The following is a 22,724-nucleotide window of genomic DNA, read 5'->3' as shown; positions in this document are numbered from 1 at the left end:
ACGATAACATGGATCGTATTGTTTATATCTTCGGCTGTCGATGGTAGAGACAGCTATTTCTTTTAACGTGTTTTATGAGCTCAATGATAGATTCTTATGTAAGAATTTTTCACTTCTTTGTGCCTATGTTGATCGTTGCCCTCGTTTCTTCTGACTTTTCGTAAAATTTGGTCAACTGCGAGAATTTTTTGGGCAAATGTCTCACCGCCCCCTGGCAAAGAATTCCCGTACGCCTATGTGTGTGACCTAGCAACTTTAATAACATTAAACATCACTTAAGATTACAGGAAATTGTTTGGTTTCGTCAGGCAGCGTGACCAAGTGGTCTGTAAACTATGTTATGTTCATTTTAATTATTCGTTGTCTCTTTTTTAGTAGTATGTCCGAAAACTATAGCTCTCTCAAAAAGATGTGAAGCTTAGTGCATAACCACTATACAGTGGCGGATCTAGGGGAAAAGCCCGGGGAGGGGGGCCCCCCCCCAGGGGGGGCCCCCCTTATTCCAGGGTCTGAATGCCCCCCCCCCCCCCCCCATAAGGGACGCCACAAAAAAATAATAAATATAATAATACCAAAAACAAACAAAGAATACTAGATAGGTGTTAGGTAATATGTCCACGGAAGAAGCCTGGCACTTTAATTGATTTACTCTACATAAGTTGCTTTTAAGATGTTTAGTAATTTTTTTTGGTAACTTTGCGAAACGCTTAGTGACCTCGATTAGATTCCTACTGTGTCCAATAGCTGCCCAAATATTAAACTGTCTAGTAGCGTAAGCGGATTGTTTAATATGTACGCCCCTTTTACACGTTCCCTATTAAGGCCTAGGCACATTCTTTTTATAATCGTCTGGAAAACCCATATTTCCTCGTGGTTTATATCGTGCAACAGTAAACCATGTGTCGGCGCTAGTGGCGGTTGCCATTCCTACTTCTGTACTCTCCTTCCAAACGACTTGTGTGAAATGTGTGATGACGCCTCCTTTGCTGTCACCCGTATTGTAATTAAAGTTTGACTCTTCAGAGTACCAGTCTGCTACCATTTCACGGCACTGTACACATTTGGATGTTTTTGGTCCTTGGCACTGTGTTGGCATATCCTTTGGATTACCAGGCTTGAAATAAGCGATATTTTCACCAAAGCCGTTGTTAATGCTTTCCATATCATGCTCCATGCGATCTATACATTTAAGAGGAAATAACGTTATGGTCAGCAAGTGCAGCAGAACGGCTGTAAAGATAAACTTCAATCGAAACGGTGTGAGAGCTGTGTTCTAAACAAAGATTATGCAAAACAGCAAAGAAAATAACATTAATTGTGCGAATTCCAATTAATCAACTAGTTTTAACTAATTAAAATTAATGGAATCGGGAAGATTTGGTGTGAAAAATTTCATGGAAGATGCTTGTAGGCAGCTAGTGTGGAACGAAAGCGAATTAAAACAACACATAATTTAGGGGAAAGATTAGAAAACCGACTCAAAGCTTGTCACCACAAGTTTGGACAGGGCTTGTCAATAATGGCAGGCTCAGGCTTTCAGGCCAAAACGTTACCCTAAAGCCTGGTTTTCACTAGCAACGCAAGCACAAGCACAAGCACAAGCGCAAAGATAAAAGCTCTTATTTCTCCGTGAAAGCGGCTTCGACTCAAGCAAAAACACAAGCGCAGTGCATTTTGATGCTTCTGCTTGTGCGTGTGGCAAGCACAAGCACAAGGACCAAAATTTGTCTTTTTTGCGTGATCGCGCTTGTGCTTGCTCTTGTACTTGCGTCGCTAGTGAAAACCAGTCATAAACTGCCCTAAACGTGACAAGAAGCAACACTTACTTATAGTAGTGAGATAGTTCGCCCACTTTTTTGCATCTGCTTGCAGCTTTTTGCTCCATTTCAGAGGCGGAACGCCATGTTTTGCTCGGTATTCGTTATGAGCCTTCAAGCAATCCTTTTCAAATTCTGTCATACCTGAAGCACAAGAAGAAAACGAAATACACAGACGGATTTTTCAGTAATATAAGCGTTTTTAGCTTTACGTAACCTGTCTGGTTGATTTCATGTTTTAGATTTTCAGATTTTATTATTTCACCCTATTTAAGATATTTTTCACTATCACACACTATTTAAGAAATACATTAATAAAAAGGAAAAAAAAAAAGCAAAACGTTGTGACAAGAAGAATAAATGCTCGTGGGTACTGGACGTCAAAGAAACAGACAACACATCAATTATGAAAAATGAATGGGAAGTAAGGAAAAAGTATGGGATGAATAATCACAATAGCTATATGCAGAATACAAAAAAATGCTGAAGAGTAATATTGGGTATTTAAAGGTATAGGTATTTGCTTGTAAAACGAAATGTAAGGCATTTTTTAAAATCTGTTGAAATAGTTTCCCAAGAGAAAGTGAGGTCCCACGTAGAAAAGTTTGACCAAACGTTAAACTTTGCTAAAGAGAGGATCGATGTAAAATTGATTAATTTGCAAGTGGCCATGTTTTTTTTTTCAAAATTGAACCCGCATAGATATAGCGAACCAATTAGAATCTCTCTCTTCACCAGTAATCAACTTAGAATATAATAAAAACTGTATATAAACCGGCATCGTTTTCATTCAAAAATGTATGTAGTCATTGCCATCAGATCACCAACTTAACTTCAAATTAACATAGTGGACGTTTCTGGATTTTTCACATCTACAGTTCACTGATACTGTTTTGAAGAAATAAAAAAAATAAAGAAGAGAAGTGATTTCTGTGGTGTAGGCCCCATATTAAAATCTTAACAAACTTGACAACGCCGGAAATGCCCTTTGATTGATTATTGTGTATTCGCTAGGAAGCATTCCACATCATGTTGCCATTTGCACTTAAGAGAAATGGGTACAAACGGCTTTTTTGACCCCCTTATTTTTACTCTCTCAGCAGTAAATTTTTCGAACCTTCTCCAAATGCTGCCATGTTAGAGTACACCTTACGTAAAATGAAACATACTGACCACAGTGTAATCATGAAGTCTCACCTTGGGTTCCTCCTCCAGACGACTGGCCGGCACCTGATGGTTGTCCTACTGGATTGGTGGTGGAGCTCCCCGGAGGTACAGATGTGGCTCCCTGGAGGTACAGTTGCTGGCCCTGGTGGTGCAGCTGTAGAACCCGGTGGAGCAATTGTTGCTCCCGGTGGTACAGGTGTTGTCGCCGGTGGTACCGGTGCTGTAGGGTTTGGGCCTGAATAACAAAGCTTATACATAATATACTCAACAAGTTGTACCCCTTCATATTCATTCCCGTACCCCATGCCTCACATCTCCATAAAGGACAAAACGATCTGTTTTGGCCGTTTTTTTGCTTTATCGTTAAGAACCCGTGATGTGCAAAAGCGAAACAGATCCAAAATCGGGTCCATAAGCACGAGCTATACGAATAGTCTACTGTCTCTGTCGTATTTTATACTGTGTATATTTTGCACATTTTATCAGTTCTAGCTGTAATAATAATTTTCCTTCCAATGCTAACCTATGAATTTACCATTCTATCCCCGAGCAGAAACACACACAGTTATAAACACTTTTGTTAGAAAATGGAAGCCTTTTTAAACAGCTGTTGTAGGTTAAATTCCGTACTAAAGTTCCTACTTAACTTCATTTATCTTCTTACCTGCTTTGGGCATTTCACAAATGAATGGTCTGAAATATTGACCTGAAAAATCATTAAACAGCCCTCGAGACCCTGCCGGATAATTCTTCGACATTACAGCGACATTTCCATCACCAGAGGGCTCATTCTTTTGCCATTTCGCAATGGTCATCGGCGTTCCACTAACCCACTTCCAGTCTCCTTGTTTCTGTAAACCTATGTGCCATTCATTGACTCCGGGAAGAGTTATTTGTTGGATCTCACTATTGACTAACTGCCATTCAGCCTCTGTTTCCATAGAAACTAGATCACCTCCTATGGATTTGCAGGTGTTTTGGTTCTCGGGCCATGTTCTTCCCTTTTCATAAAATTTATAGCAAGAATAATCGGAACATTCGTAGCCATTTCCTAGAAAAAAAAAAAATAATGCTTAATTTCTAGCCATTTACTAGTAAAATATGCGTGACGTGAATACCAGTAGCTCCATCTTCGTTCATTATACTTAAAAATATACTCCTTAATCTCAACAGGGATTGTTTAAAGCAGAAATTAATATCTTAAACAATCAATTTCATACACATACGTAGCAAAATGATAGCTAATTGTGATATATTTGGTGTAATATTGTGAAGCCGTCAGTTTGCGTCAAGTCGATATGTGCACCGCTTTGAAAGATAGTATCACGCGAATTGTTTGGACAGTATCTTGATCTGTCTTCCTTTATTCTTAGTGCCAAATTGAATTAAAATTATTTACCTCCAGAAGGCTGAGATGTAGGTTGCTGAGTAGGGCCTCCGCCTGGCGCTGAGGTTTGGACTGTAGTTGGCCCAGTGTATGGTGGTGGCGTTGACGGCCGGGGTGGTTGTTGGGTTGGTTGTGGGTTGGGTCCACCCGGCCCTGGAGAAAGAAATTATAATTGAAGAAAAATTTTGTTTAGAAATGCCCCTTTTTGGGCCCTAACAAACACCTATGACTTCACTTGGATGGATCAATACTATCTTTTTTTTATCAGTCGATGCTACTATAATGATGTCACAGCAGACCTTATTATAGCTGCAGCGTCATAAGTTACCATAAAAACACTGAGGAATTTCTGTTTGGTATTCCAACCACATCCACTACACTTCGTAAAAAAATAAACTATACTATCATGTTTCTGCGTTATTACATTTACAAAAGAAAACTCCAGAATGATTCATTGTTACTTTCGGACTTTATTAATAAAGATTATCTATAAATACAAAAGAAAGAAATTATTGTAATGAATTATTTCGCTTATTACCCTATTCTCTTCCCCTTCCCTGCCCACACCATTGTAATTGTAACATTTCTTCATTTTGGCTTCATTTAAGTAAAGTAATTTATAAATAAGTTAATTTAAGTAATGCATTGTAACTCGTAGAATTATATTAGTAAATTTCAATTTTCTGTAGAGGGAGCGCACTGACATTTATTTTTTTTTCTTATTTGTTATTTGTTAATCGTATTTATGTAGTGCCTTTGTTGTAAATAAAGTATACATAAAATGCAAAAAAAAAAATGAAATAAAAATAAAATAAAAACAGAATAACCTGTTATAACTCCATAAATTTCAGTGTTAAGTGCATGTAACTCAGAAACAAACTCGGTGCGGTGATCCCCATTTTTATATCAAAATTTGGATTAGTATGTCAGTCAAGATTCGACTTTGCCAATTTTTTACGGATATGGTTTAAAGAGACCTTTTAAAAGCTTTTAAAGAGTAAGTTGGTGAACTGAACTGAGGGAAGAAGGAACTTAAAAACAAAATCAATAACTTAAAACTTTGTGACTTTTTCAGATGTCAGAAAACGGAGAATTTCCACCCCTTTGAGTCCCACGAGCAACAAATAAGGCCCCGGCACTCCCCCAGAAGGTGTTAAGTAGCCTACCTCCTTCCTCCTTCTTAAAGCACCACTTTCTCCCAGAAGAGCTGTAAAACCAAGTCTTCGGCTCGCTCATGTACATGTCGTCATAGCAACAACCCTTCTGAATGCAGAGCTCAGGAGTCACAAAAGGTACTTTTTGCGAAGGAGTTGCTGAGTCGCCAAAACAGTCAACACGTTTGCTTGAAGGAATATTGCACCCTTGTGCTAAAAAAAATACAAAATTTGAATATTTAATTATCTTTTGTAGGGTATTTTTTACAGTTTCTTGCAGACCCAATGTGGTGGAGCTGTAGAATTGATACTATACGTATTTAGCCTAATATGACATCATTAATGCATGGAATGCGACAGTAGCTACCATTTAGCAGCAAAGGGGAACCAGAACATTAAAAACCATACACGTTTTTCTACCATTGCTTAAAAATCTTTTTATATAATTAAAAGAAGGCCACAAACCTGGTTGTGCTCTCGGTTTCACATTCGCTGGCGCAAGCTTGTCCTTGTCCATGTTTGCATGAGAAGGTGGAGCGTAATGTGCCGTAACGTAAGTTCCATCATTCGCTTTGATGTTGAGCCCACAGCCAAGTTTGGTCTCTCCTTTCCAAACTACAGCTTGGAAATGCCCGATAGCTTTACCGTTCCCTTTACCAGTTTGATAATTGTAGTCGTTCTTGATCTCAGAATACCAGCCTCTCACCGCCCCTGGTATGGCTCCCTCCATCTTTTCCATTCCTTTCCATCCCCAACCTTTCCAAGAAATGCTCTCGGTGAATTTGTCCGTCCATTCTGAGTGGTACATTTTGCCGGCCGCTGCTTGTTGGTCGGTCCACTGTTGTGCAGATCTTGCCAGCTCGGGGTCGCATGTCATAGGAGGCGAATTATGCAGTGCTCGATAATAATTATGCATCTTGAGGCAGAGCAGTTGGCAATCGGGATTACAAGCTGAGTGTAAATGTATGCAGGAAGTAATGTTATGAGCAAGTAAGTGTTAGCCAGTTTATCACAATTCATGCTCAAAGCCCACAAAGCTCATCATGTTAGTCGGTAAAGGCTTAAAAGCCAACCATAAATAAATGATGCAAATACACTTAAAGCCCATTCATGTATACTAAGAAAATCTGATAAAAACGCCCCTGGGACTAATTTCCTTTTAAATAAAATGTCCCAGAATTCACCATTTTAAACTTGCCTCGACGCGAGTTCTGAGGTATTACTCTTTGACACCTTCATATAAATTAGATTAAACTTTTTCGAATCTCCTCTTAAAATATCATTCATCTCATTTTCTTTTATCAGGGCTGCAAAAAAGGAATCATTCCGCAGCACAACAACATGACCTTAAACACTTTTTTTTCTAAAAGAATGTGGTAGGGAATTTTTACCTAATCCAGCTCCACAGTTTCCAACATTTCTCCAATCTTGAGCTGAAGAAAAAGGGAAACAACATTCGTTTATCAGTGTTGGAAAAGCAAATCCCGCGCCCCGTCACATTCGAGAGTAATCAGTAGTAATTGTGAGTCAAAGGTGCAAACAAATGCACGTCAATATGCAAAAGGCTCCTTTACCATTTTGTTTATCATGGATCGATTTGCCAGCTTTTTCTATCAAGCAAAATTAGTAAATCTCGAAATTAACCGTGGTATGAGAAAGGGGTGTGCGTCTTTGATGTAACTAATAATCGTTGAATCGGACATGTTTCCTTGCTTGCTTTGCTTTTAGTCGTCATTATGCATTTAACAGACTAATAAGATTAAACAGTGGTTTTTCTAATGAAAAGTTGGTATATATTTACCAGATATGATTCCGCAGCAAAACAGCAAAGTGGTCAATATAGTCTCTCTCATCCTGTGGTGAAACCAAATAAACTTTCCTCGCAACTTCTACGTAATAGACATTAAAAATAGGAAAGATGATATTATAAGAGGTTATAAGGTAAGCTTGGTAGAGCCCAATGACAGAAATATCCATAACTTGCATGTCATAGAATCATCATCATCATCATTATGATCATCATCATCATCATCATCATCATCATCAGATGCGATGCGTTTCACTGACTAATGAGTTAATCATTGTCATGGTCCCTTTCCCTTTTTTTGCCTTTGGGGTGGGGGATGTCATGAATCATTATCATCATCATCATCATCATCATCATCAGATGCGATACGTGTCACTGACTAATGAGTTAATCATTGTCAAAATGGTAACCCTATTGCGCCTTGTTTTATGCCTTTGAGGTGGGAAGGGGAGAAGAAAGAGCTCCCTTACCATGTATATCTTCAAAAGTATTCCCGCTGCAACAATCAAATTTACAAGTTGTGTTACAACGCAGAAGTAAAACGCTCTCTTTGCGTTGCCAACAATACTGCGATTGGCTAACTATTAGCTGTCTTCTGTTGCAGAACGTTTTCCGTGGACAAATCGCAATTTATGTCTTTTAGGGAAAGTTTGATTCCGGAATCGAATGTTGCCGGCAGTTGAAGCCGGAAGCCATTATGAGAATAATTTATACAAGCTGTTTAATTTTTCATTGCTACGCGTGGTTATAGATGGATTTTTTAACCATGTTTTCGTTTGTGAAAAATAAGCAAAACCTAACATAAGTGAAACAGTTCAAATTAATCGCTGCATCAAAAAAAAAAAAAAAAGACGGTGGATGTTTCACAGTAAATCCCCGATTAACAACCGTATAGTTAAGGTCAAGAACCTACAGATGAGAAATTTAAACACCTCACATTTATAAATAGGTCACACTTAACTTGTGGATAGAGCTTCATCCGTGTCGCGTCAAAACTATGAAAATAAATGTTGTTTAGTCTTTCGGCCAGAGAGTCCAGGCAGGCTTACTTTGTCTAAACATCTTGAAAATACTATATTCAGCATCTGAACAAACAAATATGTAACTGCTCAATTGCTCAGCAATTCGCGGCTATTGTTTAAATATCGCTTTTTGTGTAACGTAAATGCGCTACTTAGCATCTATTACTACAAGAAGAGTTTTTTTCTAATATAAAAACTACGTTTCATTTTCGATATGGCATCATTATTATCAAGTCACAGCTTTACTGACGATCTTATTATGTGTTAGACTCTATCTGTTTTAGCCACCCCTTTTCATCGTTCTAGCAGGTGCCCGAGACAATGTTTGTTTTGTTTTGACACAGGCGGCGTTATGAAGAGTCTATAAATGGTTGATATTTGTTTATGTTCACCTTTAAGTGGAAAACACTTAATTTCAATTGTCAACACTAAGGAGTGAGGGAGTTAAAGAAAAGCTACGATATTCCTCGAAGCCATTTTGATTTGAAATAAACATTAATTAAAAGGTTTTTCGTTTTCCTAGAAGGGCTCTAACCGCATTCCCCGTAATCAAAATGACCTTTATTTAGAAAACTCAGGCGCGCGTGAAATGTGAAAAAAGGCATCAATTGAAGGTTACTGTCTTGATTGTTGTGGAAACGATTTCCACAAACGGCTTTCTCTGAATCGTTTGAACTACTGTCAGAATTGAGATGTTTGGGTTGTTTAAATGTAACTTTCGGCCCGAATTTCCTCGAGTTGTTTCAACGACCCCCAACCAGAGGTACTTCAAAATAAAATGGCCGAGACAACAAAACTAAAATATACCAATAGAAGATAAACTAAGAGCCGGATAGACAAAACGTGTATAGATCAAATAGTGGTTTATAACTAAAATATCGTATTACTGCTCTGTTAACAATAGACTACTACCCCCAAAGAACGTTCGGCAATACAACTTTGTTTTTTTGTATCGTCATGAAATCTTTAGTCATTCGTTGCTTTTAAGCGGTGCCTTTTTCAACTTAACATCAAACGTTGGACTTTTAAAACATAAAGATTGCTTACGATAATTGACTGTTTCAGGTAAAGGTGATAAAAAGTTGGGCTTTAGAACGCCGGATTTTTCCTCATGCTAGAGCTGCTATAGGTAAACACGACTTTTGTTATAGAGCAAGTTAAATTATTCCGTAATGCGAACCATCGTGCAAAACTGACGGCGTTACCTTGGTTTGTAACAATTCTATTATTTGGCATTAAAGTTATGTTACACCTATGAACAATACCTTTAAATCGTTGGATGACGTTCTTCCTGTCTAGGAACACCAATGTGATGATATGTCTCTAACTTTTAAATAGCCAGAAATGACTTTCATTAGCCTAGGCCTGGTGTTTATTCTGGCACACACGACCAGTTCTGCTAAGAAACAGGTTCTGTGTGTACCTATGTAATTGCACACCAACGTGCCTACTGTTGTTCAAATAAAGACATAACTTTAGTTATGTCGGTGTACTTGCTGTTATTTGTAGAAAAAAAAACGACAACATTACCTTAATGACCGTAATATATATCTATTTTTCCACCTCTTGATCGATTATAGTTCTCCCTGTTAAAGTTTCTCCTTTTTTGGTATGTTGTTCATTGTTTTGTTTTGCAGGTGCTTCAAATGTTCGATTTTTTGTTCATTACTGGTGCCTTTGTAACTGTTGTTTCCGGTCTGTGACTTGTTACCCGAATTTTAGGCCATTTCGGCACTGACCAACTGCTCATAGAATTAACTAAAATATCATAATAATGGATTAAAACTCTAGAAGAATTCAAAAGAAACACAGAAAGGCCAAAAAGGGGAATGGATGGGCAACGTTCGAGAAGAATAAAGTGGATTGCGTTCGGGTTAATTTGAAAAACCTCGGCCCGACTTTTTTCAAGTTTATCTCAATTTGTATGAAAGTGTCATTTACAATGCTCGAAAATAATCCTTGTGTGTTATGGGGCTGTGATTTTGCCAATAAAAGACTTTTGCTCTGCCAATTTATACTTTAGAGCTCTTAATTAACGAAATAAATAGAACTACCTAAAATACCGTGACATAGCCCCTTTACCCTCTGATGCCTCCTTTATTTATAAACCAAACAAGCGGCAAGACTAAGTGAGAAAGGAGAAAGCACTTACATTATCTATGAGGAATTAACGCTTGTGTTAGTAAGTACTTAAATTATCACTACTTTAATTACACCGAATTAAAGGAAAAATTACTTCCCAATAAAGAAAATTAACGAGAAAGAGGGGGTAACATTTCAAAATGAAGGAAATTAACGCGACGTACACAACAGTGTGAACAAGTTTATTTCAACACTTGTAGGCGATATAATCCTAATCGAAAACAATGTTCGATAGTACTTGCAGTTCCCACTTTGATCGGATTAAATCTGCACGAAACAATGATAGTGACAGATAAAATTAAAGTGCTTTTTCTTTGGATTCAAGAACGTCTGTACTGTAACGAAAATATTCGACCGGGCCAAAAGAATGGAAATTAACGTCATGATAATTAACGCTACACCTTAATTTTTAACATGTGAGCACGTTAATTACACGAAACGTTGGTGCTTTGGTAGAAATTTATTACGAAACAAATCTTTACAAAACCTTTAAGTTGCCATGGTAATCATATTTGCAGGAGCAAAACTTTCGAAATGTTACTTTTTGCACTAACTTTACAATTTTCTATCTCAACAATCGTCTAAGAGTTTGGAATGCTTTTCAGTCAGTTTATGGTGGTTTAAAGTGTCTTTGAACAATCAAGAGATCAAAAATGGCGGAATTTCTTTAGCCATGGATACGGAAGTATCTAATCTATGAGGAAAGTGCGCAGTAACTGAAACGGCGCCGAACAAATCTTGACGTTGGCGTCCAGTGTGGATGATAATCGAATCTGGGAACACCAGTCCAACACCAACCACGAGAGAGGGGGAAGGCTCAAATTCCTTTACAAGGACACCGTGGATATCAAAAGGAAAATAAGGAGGGCTTTCTCTTTGGTCGCCAGCGTCCAACTTAGATAAAGATGGGGGCTACGAATTACCCGTCTTATTCAACTACTTGTTGTCAGGTGACTTAATGTACATTAAACGACGTGACAACGCGGAGCTCAGTTTGCTAAAAAAAGACTGTAAGATACGTGCGACATGCATTTCAATTCTTCATCCGGGAAAGATTCTTAGATTAAACACCTGGATGACGCGTGTGGTACTCTAAGGAGCCCCAAGACTTAAACACGTACATGTATCAAACGTATTGACATCCATCACACAAAGCAGACATCAATGCCTTTTATTTCAGCTTTAATAATAAACTGCTTACATGTTATCTGTTCGCCTAATGTGAAACGCATACAAGAATTTAAACATCAAAAGATAATATTCCGTACAATTGCAACGGTTGGGATATACTTACGATTAAATTCTGGAAAGCAATTCACTCATAATTCAGACTGTTGAACTTGTGCTGTTACCCGATGAAGAACTTGCTGGTGAATCTGAAACTATATAAACAAAGTAATAAAAAAAAAACAGGCTAAGAAAAAAGCAAAGAAACAAACTAACTAACTAAAAGTAAGAAAGAGAGGGAAAGAAAGTGAAAGAACGATAGAACGGATAAATAAACCATAATATTTTTTTATCATTTACTGCGTTTGTACGTGCATTATTCAACTTGTTCTCGCAATCATCTTGTGATAAAGTGCATCGATACCAAGTTTTCTGTCAAAATTGATTATCGTTACAATTGCTTATCTCCTTCACATTTGTTTTACAGAACATTGCTCGCGATAACTTGCGTCAGGTTCAAACCACATAGCGCGAAATCGCTGCCGCAATAGGCATGAATAGATTGTGCTAGTAAATTCAGGAAAAATTGCTTCACAATATACTCAAAAGTTGATCTAAAGTTGCTCAAATATCAAAAGGTTGCCACCAAAATTTAGAAAAGTTGCTCTCTAGAGTTATTTCCATTTTCCTCCTCTGAAATTTCATCTGATTGCGATGCTATAAGTGGCGTGAGGCTCTATGTTGCAGCGAGGAACCGCTAGATTTTAGCGCCCGTTAGATAGATAGCCGCTGTCCAGATTTCGTGGGCGTAAAGCAAGTGTTATTTTAATTGTCATTTTATTGTATAGCTTTAGTTTTAATAAGATCAGTTTTGATAAATCCAGTTTTAATAAAATCCTTCGAAATGTAACGACCCTTTTATGGCTTGGATCAGTTTTATATCAATTTGTTACTCAAAAGTTGCCAAGGAAGGCAAAAGTTGTCCTAGGTTGCTGGTACTACAAAAAGTTGCTCAAAAGGTTAAAAGTTGCTCAAAAGTTTCCGATCACAATCTATTTATGCCTAGTGCCCAACCATCATAAAAGAAAATGGTACGCGAGATCACTATCAGTGCAGTTATCGCAACGTTGCAAAAGATGTATTGTGTCACCTCGAACCTTTTTAATGAATTCCGGACACATTTATGGGAATTGTGGGACGTTTATGAGCGCTGATACATAACTTTCTTATTTTAGTAGCCTACCTGCTCCCTTTTTCTTAAAACACCACGTTCTTCCAGGAGACCAGTAATACCAAACGTCCGGCTCGCTTATGTACATGTCGTCATAGCAACATCCCTTCTTAATGCAGACATCGGGCGTCACGTACGGTACTTTTTGTTCCTCAGTTGCTGAGTCGCCGAAGCAATCAACACGTTCGCTTAACCGAATATCACAGGTAGGCTCTAGACGATAGCAACAAACGGGATGAAATTATAAGTATAGCTTATCACACGAGGCCCAGTAAAATAATAAGTTAATGTCAAGCGAGTATTTTTTTTAAATTCACCCCTTGACCCCTTGTAAACCACAACTGCGAGGTCTTCAAAGGGGACCAGGTGAAAATAGGAGAACGTCGAGACAGTTTTGCCTTTGTCGAACGGAATTTAAATATCTGATAGCTTTCACTATGTGCAATATTTCAGTTTAAAAAATGTAGCGAAATGAAATAGCATTTTTAACTACTTATAATTACCTGAGTACTGATTGTGGTATCGTAACGAGAAGAGAGGAACTTTTCAAAACTTAATTTTTTTGCTTAACTAAAACATTAAGTTTAGCTTTATAGTCAGTTGTGACACTTCGTACTCTATGGGCTTTAATTTACAAATTTTACAATTCCCTGGTTGTTTTCTCGGTTTCACATTCTCCGCCGCAAGTTTGTCCCTGTTCATGTTTGCATGAGAAGCTGGAGCGTAATGTGCAGTATCATAAGTTCCATCATTCGCTTTGATGTTGAGCCCACAGCCCAGTTTAGTCTCTCCTTTCCAGACTACAGCTTAGAAATGCCCAATAGCTTTACCGTTCCCTTTACCAGTTTGATAATTGTAGTCGTTCTTGATCTCAGAATACCAGCTTCTCACCGCTCCCGGTATGGCTCCCTCCATCTTTTCCATCCCTTCCCATCCCCAACCTTTCCAAGAAATGTTCTCGGTGAATTTGTCAGTCCACTCTGAGTGGTACATTCTGCCTTCTGCTGCCTGTTGATCTGTCCACTTTTGCGCAGATTTGGCAAGTTCTTGATCGCATTTCATTGGTGGAGAGCCGTGCAGGTTTCGGTAATAGTTATGCATTTTGAGGCAAAGTAGTTGGCATTCTGGTCAGCATGCTGTTCGAGGAAATGATCAATTATTTTACCCTTAGGGTTGCAGCATTTTTTTTAAAAATACAATTAACACTGCTGATAGCTAGTCGAGGAATTATTACCCTCTCTTCCTGGGTCTGGTTGTGCAAAGCACGATATAGCTAATCCAGTATAGCGTGAATTTGATTTCAGTTTTTTAACGTATCAGTGAGGTTTACTCTATATTTTCTGTCCTCCTGTCCTCCTTTTATACAAGAGAAGTTGAACCCTCTCCGAATAAACTCTCCCCGCGTGAAGATGCGACCCCACGGCTCTAGGAATTGGTCGTTTTTATTTTTTTATTCATTTATTCATTTATTTATTTATTTATTTTGTTATCTTTTGCCGTATTATTGTTCTAAGTGTTTTTTTTTTTGGACAACATCACTTTTCAAGCATTGGTGAATCATGAAAAGAATTTTAAATCTTGTTTTTTTTTTATCATATAATTTGTAGATATATCAGTCGTGTTGGCGTAGAATGCTTTGTTTCATTGGATATTTGTTGAGTCAGGAGCTACTGCTTGAGTACATGTATATTATATTTACAGTATTTTTTGTAGCCCTAGCTCGTTAAAAGTGTTGCCACGTGCACGATATCCAAATTCATTCTTTTTCTCCTCACTCTCCATTTCAATGTTGAACTCCCCAACATACTGCGCAAAGAATCCGTCATTTATCCTCTCCCCGCGTGAAGATTCTAGCCTAATGCTCTGGGAATTGCTCTGTTTTTTTTTTGTTTGTTTGTTTTTCGTTTTTCGGATTTATGAATTTTTTTATTGATTTTTTCCTGTATTGCTTTTCTCAACTTTTTTTTTTCGGACACCATCTCTTTTCAAACGCTAGTGAATCATGGAAAGGGTTATTACTAAGATATTCTAGTATTTTTGGCGTAAAATGCTTTGTTTATCGATCGGCTTACGATGGCTTGAGTCGGGGGGTTTAGTATATTGTATTTGTAGTGCCTTCTACAGCCCTTGTCAAACGTGTTGCCACGGTATCCAAATTCATTCCTTTTTTTCCTTTTTTTTTCCTTTTTTCATTTGACAACATTGAAATGGGCGAAGGGGGCTGTAAAATGACTTCTCCTGAAAAATCTTAAAAGTGACTGATGCTTTTTGCCCTAGATGCTTTTGCAGGTAGAATAGGTGTGTTTTTAGACGCAAGCTGATGCTATAATGATTTGAACGTTTTTTCAGGTGAACAATCTGCCTCTAAAACTTCAGATTAAAATTAAAATGAGATTTTCATGCACGTAACTTTTAGTAATAAGAACAATTTGTATCGCTTTCTCCGATACCGTTTTTGGTTTAAAAAGTCCCAGACTGCTTATGGTGCAGTATACAAGTAATGAAGAAATGAATAATGAGTAATGCTCCTTATGTTAGTGTGAAATTGAGATAGACCACTACACCGGGGACTACGTCCCCTACTCTTTACGAAGAGTGTGTGGGTTCTGCAAAGCACGTTCAAGGCTTGAGACGGGGCTTACAGTTAACTGTCCTTGTCTGAGAAGACCATAATATCTAACCATTTGCAAATGTCATTACAAAGAAAGCATATTCTCCTCAGTTATTCTAAGACCAAATTAATACATTTTTGATCATCAATCAGAACAAATAATGACAATTCAGTACACGAGTGTATAAAGAAAATACATGATGTAATACAAGGCAATTAGCATATTAGAAGTTTTGGTACATACCGTCGCTATCAGGAGAGTCGCGTAGAAACGCAAATGGCCATTTCTCTTCATTCTCCACTGGCAGAGGTGTGTTGGTTGTGTTATCAACATACACCTTGTAGTAACCAGTTATCAGTGCGATCATATCCAGGCAGTCCAGGGTGGTACACATCAGTTGTATCTTCTGGAAGAAGACAGCAAAATTGAGAATTTTCCACTAAGTTGTGAAACTATCTTATTGTTACTTATTTTCACGGGACTTGATTTTCGCGATTTACAAAATCGGGAAAGGCCGGCAAAGACCCCCAGCTTTCAATGTTCCGTCATGGGTTCGTTTTCCGTCGGGGACTCATATATTTTTTCTTTGTCTTTATCCCCCCGCTCAGCCTCTTTGACATGCTAAGAAATATTCAGGCGCTAAAAGATTTACCTTTCCCTCCTGTAACTTTATACGCAGAAGCCGTCTGTTGTTCTCTTGAAGGCGAATCGCAAATCCCGTGATTTCGTGAAACTCGGCCAATTGACACAACTGCAAATTTAAAATCAGATAAACATCTTAGTTGTATGTTTAGTAAAGTTTAAAAGCTCTTCCATGGAGGTTTCAAAAAACCGCGCACGATATGTCTTAGTGACAACTTTCAACAGGTCACAGGTAATGTGCCATTTGGGTTGGTATAATTAACATTTCTGAATGCTTAGTATTCAGGGTCATTTTTAAGCATGACGCTTTAATTACCTTATTTTCACTGTACCTACATGTATACGGCTCACTTCATAAGAGTGAACCAAGCCTTGTCTATACTTTTTTATTATTATTTCCTTGCTCTTTGCTTTTTTACGCACTGATCGAAAGGTAAACACAAGATAAGAATGTAAGGAAAATGTCCACTTACAACGTTGACCTTTCCCCGAACAACTTGGCTAACTCCATACTTTAAGTTGACAAGCACGGTGACATGTTGTTTCCTCGTCTAAATGAAGAAAGAGAAGGATTTCCATGAATTACACATCTTCACATTATGAACTCTAATGAACAAGCGGAAAAAGAATTTTGCTCTGTTGTTGCTGCTGTTGTCGCTGTCCCTATTGTTGTCATTTGCCGTTGTAGCTGTCATTATTTGTGTGAGTGAGTTATGATTGTTTTTGGTTTAACTGCTAATTGGATGAGAAAGTGGAGGAAGTTTTTTTTTTAACTAATCGCTAAGCGTTGTAATGCAAAACCAAAGCAAACGTGAATTACTTTCAATACTCAAGTGAAACCGCTCTAAAAGGGAAATGCAAACCTTTTTGAGACTTGGTCCTTCGCCGCTACCATTATCAATAAGCTCAGCGTCAAAGTACCGTCCACCATAGGAAAACATCTCTGCTGCAAGATTCAAATAATGTAATTTACACTGTAAAGAGCTCATGTATCTCTCTCCCGGAGAAGCGAGATTCTCGTTCTGCTTTATCTGTTGATCAAGAATTTTCCTCAATTCTTTTTCCTTCATGTTGTGCAAGAGATCTGAGGCAACGAACTTTCCAAGTCCCCCAAATTCCTTCTCCACTTGTCGTACAGAATTTTTACTGGTCGTCCGGCGGCTGTCTCCATAGCCTTCTGTTGGATTTGAAGGGCCGCCAGCTTGATGGCTAGGTCGTACTTCAGATCCATTCCATAGAAACCTTCTACCACCCTGTTGGTAACCTGAAGACAAAACATGGACATAGTAAAAATGAGATCAATGATGCTAATTCTGGTACTTGTTACCTGAAGCGCAGACTAAAGCTGTGTTCACGCTAGGCCGAGACATGATTAGTCTGATCACGACTGAAACATGTTTCGATGTGAAAAGTGTTCACATCAGGCAGTGCATTGCGATTATCATGATTGAAACATGATTATTCTGATCATGATTGAAACCACCTCGTGAGGTAGTTTCAATCATGATCAGAATAAAAACGTTAAAAATGGCGGACATGCGGTGAGGAGGCGAGCGCCCAAAAGCTTCAAAATTGGGCCTTCTATGCGCTTCTACGAGACCAAATGTTTATTATAAATATGGGATAATGAAGCGATACAACAGAAATTATCGGATATGGGTAGAGAGCAGAATATTTGGCAGAACATTGCAACGAAAGTTTACGACACAGCATTGCAATGCAAAAACAAACTTCACTAAAAATTCGTTTTGTACCACAATACCACAAATACTGGCAATACTGTCACCCTGCTAAAAGCTTGAAAGCCGTACTCCATCGAAGAATTTGAAAATAGACAGAAAGCCAAAAATTTAATGGAAACTTTATTGTAATTTCGAGCTATATTTTTCGGTTAAAGTGTACAAGACTTATGCAAGAACCGCAAAACCAATAAATTACACACAGGCATGAAACGTGTTTGAAACTGACACCTAATGTGAACAATGCAATAACAAGCATGTTTAGGTGAAACATGTTTCCCTGAGGTTAAATGTGAACACAGCTTAAGAAGAACGAAGAGGTCCTTTCAGTCCGCTTAAGATGATAAATTAGTTTCTGAGAGTTCAGCAACAACTGTCTTAACGGGCAAATTGACAGTTATGATTGTATTAAAATGGTGATTTTTTTTCTAGTTTCTGAGAGTATCGGTCTCTAGCGTAGATCAAAAAAAAATCTTTAAAGTAGAGATTCCAAAATAGAACCAAAAAAAGACCACCTGCGCATAGAGATACTAATTGTTCCGATCCTTGAAAGTAGCTCAAGTGGTCCTTGGGCACAAACTTTGACAATAAGCAATGGAAAATAAGAAGCCACTACGCCATAAGTATTCCTCCTTTGAATTATGCGGCACCTGTCGCTGATCCTATTTAGTCCACTACCGTAATTCTGGAACATGAATAACCAATGGTTCTTAACGTCCGCTGCTGAGTTCATTAAGATGACGTCGCCTAACTAACGCTTTTTTCCTCACCGCCAGATATTGTATTCGTAACTTTGCCAAGTTGCGAGGGGTCGTCGTTTATTATAAGTGCCAGAGGATGACCATAAATGAGGATGAGCCTTTGATCTTGGTTAAAACCTCTTTAGTTTAATATTAAAACTCAAAATAACGGTTTTTTTCAATTTCTTATTGAACCTGAACTTCTAACGCCCACGGAGTAGCAATAAAAATCATTAATTATAAATTCTGACTTACGCGTGTTCAGCTTGCAAAAAGTTGACACTGCTGCAGTTGCGATTGGAGTAAATCTGTTGGGATAAAACAGAAAATCTTAGACCGGCTCCAACTTACACAGTATAATTATCACCCAACTACCCATCACGCGGCAAGGTGTCTCAAAAAAATTGTAGTACTCGATTGAAAAACAGCAATTATAACAGTTAAAAGACAGGCCAGTTACCTCAGAGATTTTCTCGTTGTTTTGTATGTATGAAACCTGCCCTTTCTTGGGACCACTGAGAACCAGACTGAAGTGCTCCATCAACTTCACATCGAGCTTTGAACTGAATGAACTAAATATTTCCTGAGGAAAAAAAAAACAATAAAGTAAAAATAATTTATAAGACTTGTTTTGAAGGTGGGGATTCCAACCTTTCTGAACAGCAAAGAAATAGTCGAAGATTTTTTTTTAGTTAACAATTTACAGGGTTGTCAATAGAAGCCGGCAGCCGGTGGAAATTTGCCGGCTGCTGGACCGTATTGTGCTCGTTACTGTTATCCGGGCCACACTAGAAACCAGAGTTTAGTGTCTATTATAAGCGCTATTTTACGTGTTAGTGAAATATTACCTCTGCAGTCGTGCTGGAATCATAGCGAAAGGAACGCGTCTGTCCATTTTCCAAAAACACTTTCAAGACATTCGGGATCAGCGGCACTGAAGACTATGGATAGTCAACAAGAGAAAATCAACCACAAATTAAGATAATTATTATAACAATACCTTATTAGTGGATAGCAATTGTACAATACACTGTAACTGAGATTTACTTCCGCCCTGCAAGGTTTTGAGTTCAAAGCGTTGGTTCGCGTCTTTGCAAGTATGAATTAAAAGTAAGGCAAGGCTTCGTGTTCAGAGCGTCGGTTCGTGTCTTCACAAGTATAAACAAGTAAAGGGAGAGTTCATGTCAAAGCGTCAGTTCGTGTAGTCATAAGTATGAATAAGGCCCGGGCCAAACGTCGAACTTCGTATGAGTCCAACCTAATGCAAATGACCAAAAACAATAGGTTTTGCTCATTTACAATAATTCGACTCGTGAAGTTCGACGTTTGGCTTGGGCCTAAAAAAATTAATAAGGTCTCATGCTCGAGCGTTGGTTCGCGTCTTCATAAGTATGAATAATAAGTTATGCAACGGTTAAATGTCACGTTCATAGCGTTGGTTAGTTTCAGGCAAGGAAAGTTGACCTGACGAGGACAAATTTGACACTACCTACTCCCCCAGTGCAGCTAAATTTTCATACCGACAATGTTCTGATTAGTCAAGAGCTTTACCGGTTAGCTTCGGCCAAAATCCCTTAGCGCAACCAAGAACAAAAGGACTATTGTCAAGTGCTTAATGGGAAAAATGAAACACAACAATGCACCATTTTTTGATACGATAACATGACCACATCTGCGTAACAAGTATTTGATACAAATTTAGTAAAATAAATTAAATCAACGCACTCTTCTGACAGGTTCCATTGGACCGATGAGTTGCACCAACGCGGGCTCATCCGCGAACCGTACGGAGACTGGGGTCGATCGACGACGTTCACGAGTTGCTCGACTCATGAGTGATGATTTGCGATTGTGCTGAGATGGAAAAAAAAGAGATAAAATAACTAACACGAAAAAATGTAGTTCGTTACGTCAATTATACACGTCACTGTGTGCATATAATAAGGAGAAACTGGATTCAGAAGGGTACTTGACTAAAGCCCTAACAAAACGGCAACGCAAGTAGACGCAAATTGAAAACTTGCGACCACTTGCATCTCCGTTTAGCCAGGACTTGCGTCCACTTGCGTTGACTTGCTTATACATGCGTTGACTTGCGTTCACTTAACGCATTTTTTTTTTACTGTTGGGCTACCCATCGCAAGTCAAATACTGAATTGTACCTCATAGCATTTAATATGTGGCTGAATGTAATTTAGGCTAAGTTAAAATCGAGCCAATGCCGGTCAGCGGCAATCAAGAGACCATGCGCGATGAGGGCACATACGGGGTTTCCCGTTTTGCACGTATCGTGTGTTCCAGCTGCGTGTGGTTGTGCAGTTCTCTCCCCTCCCTCCCTCATTGGTGAGTAGGTTAGTATAGGGTTGTTGAGTATTTCCACTGACTTGGTCAGTGTGACGGTGTCTGGTGGGTGGTTGCCGCTCTCAAAGTTGCCATGGATACCTGCGTGCCCTGCTTGGCCCGTTTGTATCTCTGCAGAACCACCACCCACTGCCATAGGCACCTTCCCCAAGCTCATCGATTGGCGATGAGTTTAAATGACTTTTTGCAAACTTGCGTGCACTTGCGACTAAACTTGCGTGTCCGTTTGGCCAGCCAACACAAGTCTGTACGCAAGTTAACTTGCAACCACTTGCGTCCACTTGCTTTGCCGTTTTGTCAGATCTTAACACGAGGCGTCAAAAAAGAAAACAGTGGGTAGCGGAAGTTCTAAGACGGAGAAACGAAAATCCCTCCTACTGTTAAAATGGCCGACTTTAAAAAATCAACTACTTACCTGATTGTTCGTATCTTGTACATCTTCGCTTGCCACCACTTCCAGCTCAATACGGCCAACAGCACTCCTAAATTAACATATACAGTCAGCGTAAGAGATGGTTTTGTTGCACTGCTAACTTACTTATTCCTCCAATAGCGCGGAAACCGAAATAAAGTATCCAACCAGAGGAGGCGTTGTATAATCAATTGGAAAACAGCCTGGCTGTATGACACGTTTTAGTTTTTAACTCTTTAGTATAACCCAGTGGCTGCCGTCTTTTAGCATCCTCACAGCGTGTTTGGCGACGCAGTCACTTTCGGTCGACTGATCAGAGGCCCACCAAGCGCTTACGTGGTTCATGTATTATTACCACAAAACAATGAACTAAAAATCTTGTGTGTTATCAATCTTGCGCATTGAATGACATGCTTAAAAATTGGAACACTAGCATTTAGTTTGAAATTGTTTCTGTTAAACCGTAACATGGGTTTAGGATAAGATACACTGTAATGGACAATGTACATGCCTGAATGAAGCCGCAAAAGCGTGTGAAGAAAAACAGGAAAGCTTTCGCGCTAGTTTTGCAGATTTGCTACTATTATTTCGTCAGTGCACGAGATGAAACCTCAACAACACTAACAACGACACGTGCTATTCAAGGTAATTAAGTAGTAAATACTTTATGAGACTGATGACGTCAGCTTGGGCTGCATCTGTGACGTCTTTTCCATCACTTCAACTGGTCATGGCGAGTGTCAGTGGTCACTTGCAGGGTAACGGCCTGCGAAGAGCTTTTTTTCTTTTGGGGCGATCTTCTCCCACTCAAACGTCACATAATCTGCACAAAATTCCATGCTAGTGACGTACATGAGTGTCGCTCTAAGAGATCAGTGACTCATACTGGTACATGTAGTATTATGGGCCACATAGAGAAATATCAATCTCTGATAAAAAATACATTATTTGGTGATATCACGTCAGTCTCTGGCGGGTGATTGACTTTTGAAGATAAAATTCTCAGTGACTAAGCTTAGTAAGTAAGTAAGTAAAGTCTTTATTTAACGAGGGTAGCACTAAAATAGCATAAAAAACTACAACAGTGGCCCTCAATATTATTTACAAAAAATAAAAATACAAAAAATACAATATTAAAACTATGGATAAACTATGAAATATTGCGAATAAAAATAAAAAATACGAGAAAAATATTAAAAAGGTAAAAAGAGAAAAGTGTAACTAAATTAAGAAAAAATGATTTAAAAGCTGCTGTTCTTTAAAAATTCTCCCAAAGAGTTCTAAAGCTTTAAGTGGCGTCCGTGAAGACCGAACTGTTTCGGCC

The 22,724-nt window shown here is 38.6% G+C and overlaps 2 protein-coding genes across 2 annotated transcripts in view; both read right to left on the bottom strand.

The window, feature by feature from the left end:
* Positions 1–641: 641 nt before the first annotated feature.
* The window catches only part of LOC144655102 (uncharacterized), a 33,666-nt gene continuing 11,583 nt past the window's right edge, over positions 642–22,724 (bottom strand). The window contains exons 2-12 of the mRNA XM_078515319.1: positions 12,907–13,107; positions 7,327–7,379; positions 6,917–6,958; positions 5,991–6,476; positions 5,538–5,738; positions 4,384–4,524; positions 3,649–4,035; positions 3,015–3,204; positions 2,272–2,276; positions 1,827–1,961; positions 642–1,179 (exon numbers count right to left, since the gene is read on the bottom strand). Of these exons, the coding sequence (XP_078371445.1) occupies positions 818–1,179; positions 1,827–1,961; positions 2,272–2,276; positions 3,015–3,204; positions 3,649–4,035; positions 4,384–4,524; positions 5,538–5,738; positions 5,991–6,476; positions 6,917–6,958; positions 7,327–7,378 (2,001 nt within the window). The 5' untranslated portion in view covers position 7,379; positions 12,907–13,107 and the 3' untranslated portion in view covers positions 642–817. The remainder of the gene's footprint in view (positions 1,180–1,826; positions 1,962–2,271; positions 2,277–3,014; positions 3,205–3,648; positions 4,036–4,383; positions 4,525–5,537; positions 5,739–5,990; positions 6,477–6,916; positions 6,959–7,326; positions 7,380–12,906; positions 13,108–22,724) is intronic.
* Positions 13,465–22,110, bottom strand: LOC144655101 (FERM and PDZ domain-containing protein 4-like). Its single transcript, XM_078515318.1, is given in 12 exon segments — positions 13,465–14,024; positions 15,750–15,912; positions 16,159–16,257; positions 16,622–16,699; positions 17,012–17,412; positions 18,658–18,767; positions 18,883–18,935; positions 19,088–19,210; positions 19,476–19,568; positions 20,353–20,481; positions 21,404–21,470; positions 22,065–22,110. Coding segments are annotated over 10 exon segments (1,788 nt in total). The 5' UTR covers positions 20,461–20,481; positions 21,404–21,470; positions 22,065–22,110.

Source organism: Oculina patagonica, chromosome 5, assembly GCF_052425735.1.
Source record: "Oculina patagonica isolate OP01 chromosome 5, crgOcupat, whole genome shotgun sequence".
In the NCBI taxonomy this organism is placed as follows: domain Eukaryota; kingdom Metazoa; phylum Cnidaria; class Anthozoa; order Scleractinia; family Oculinidae; genus Oculina; species Oculina patagonica.
The sequence above is the reverse complement of the archived record's forward strand: the minus strand, read 5'-3'. Positions and strand labels throughout refer to the sequence as shown.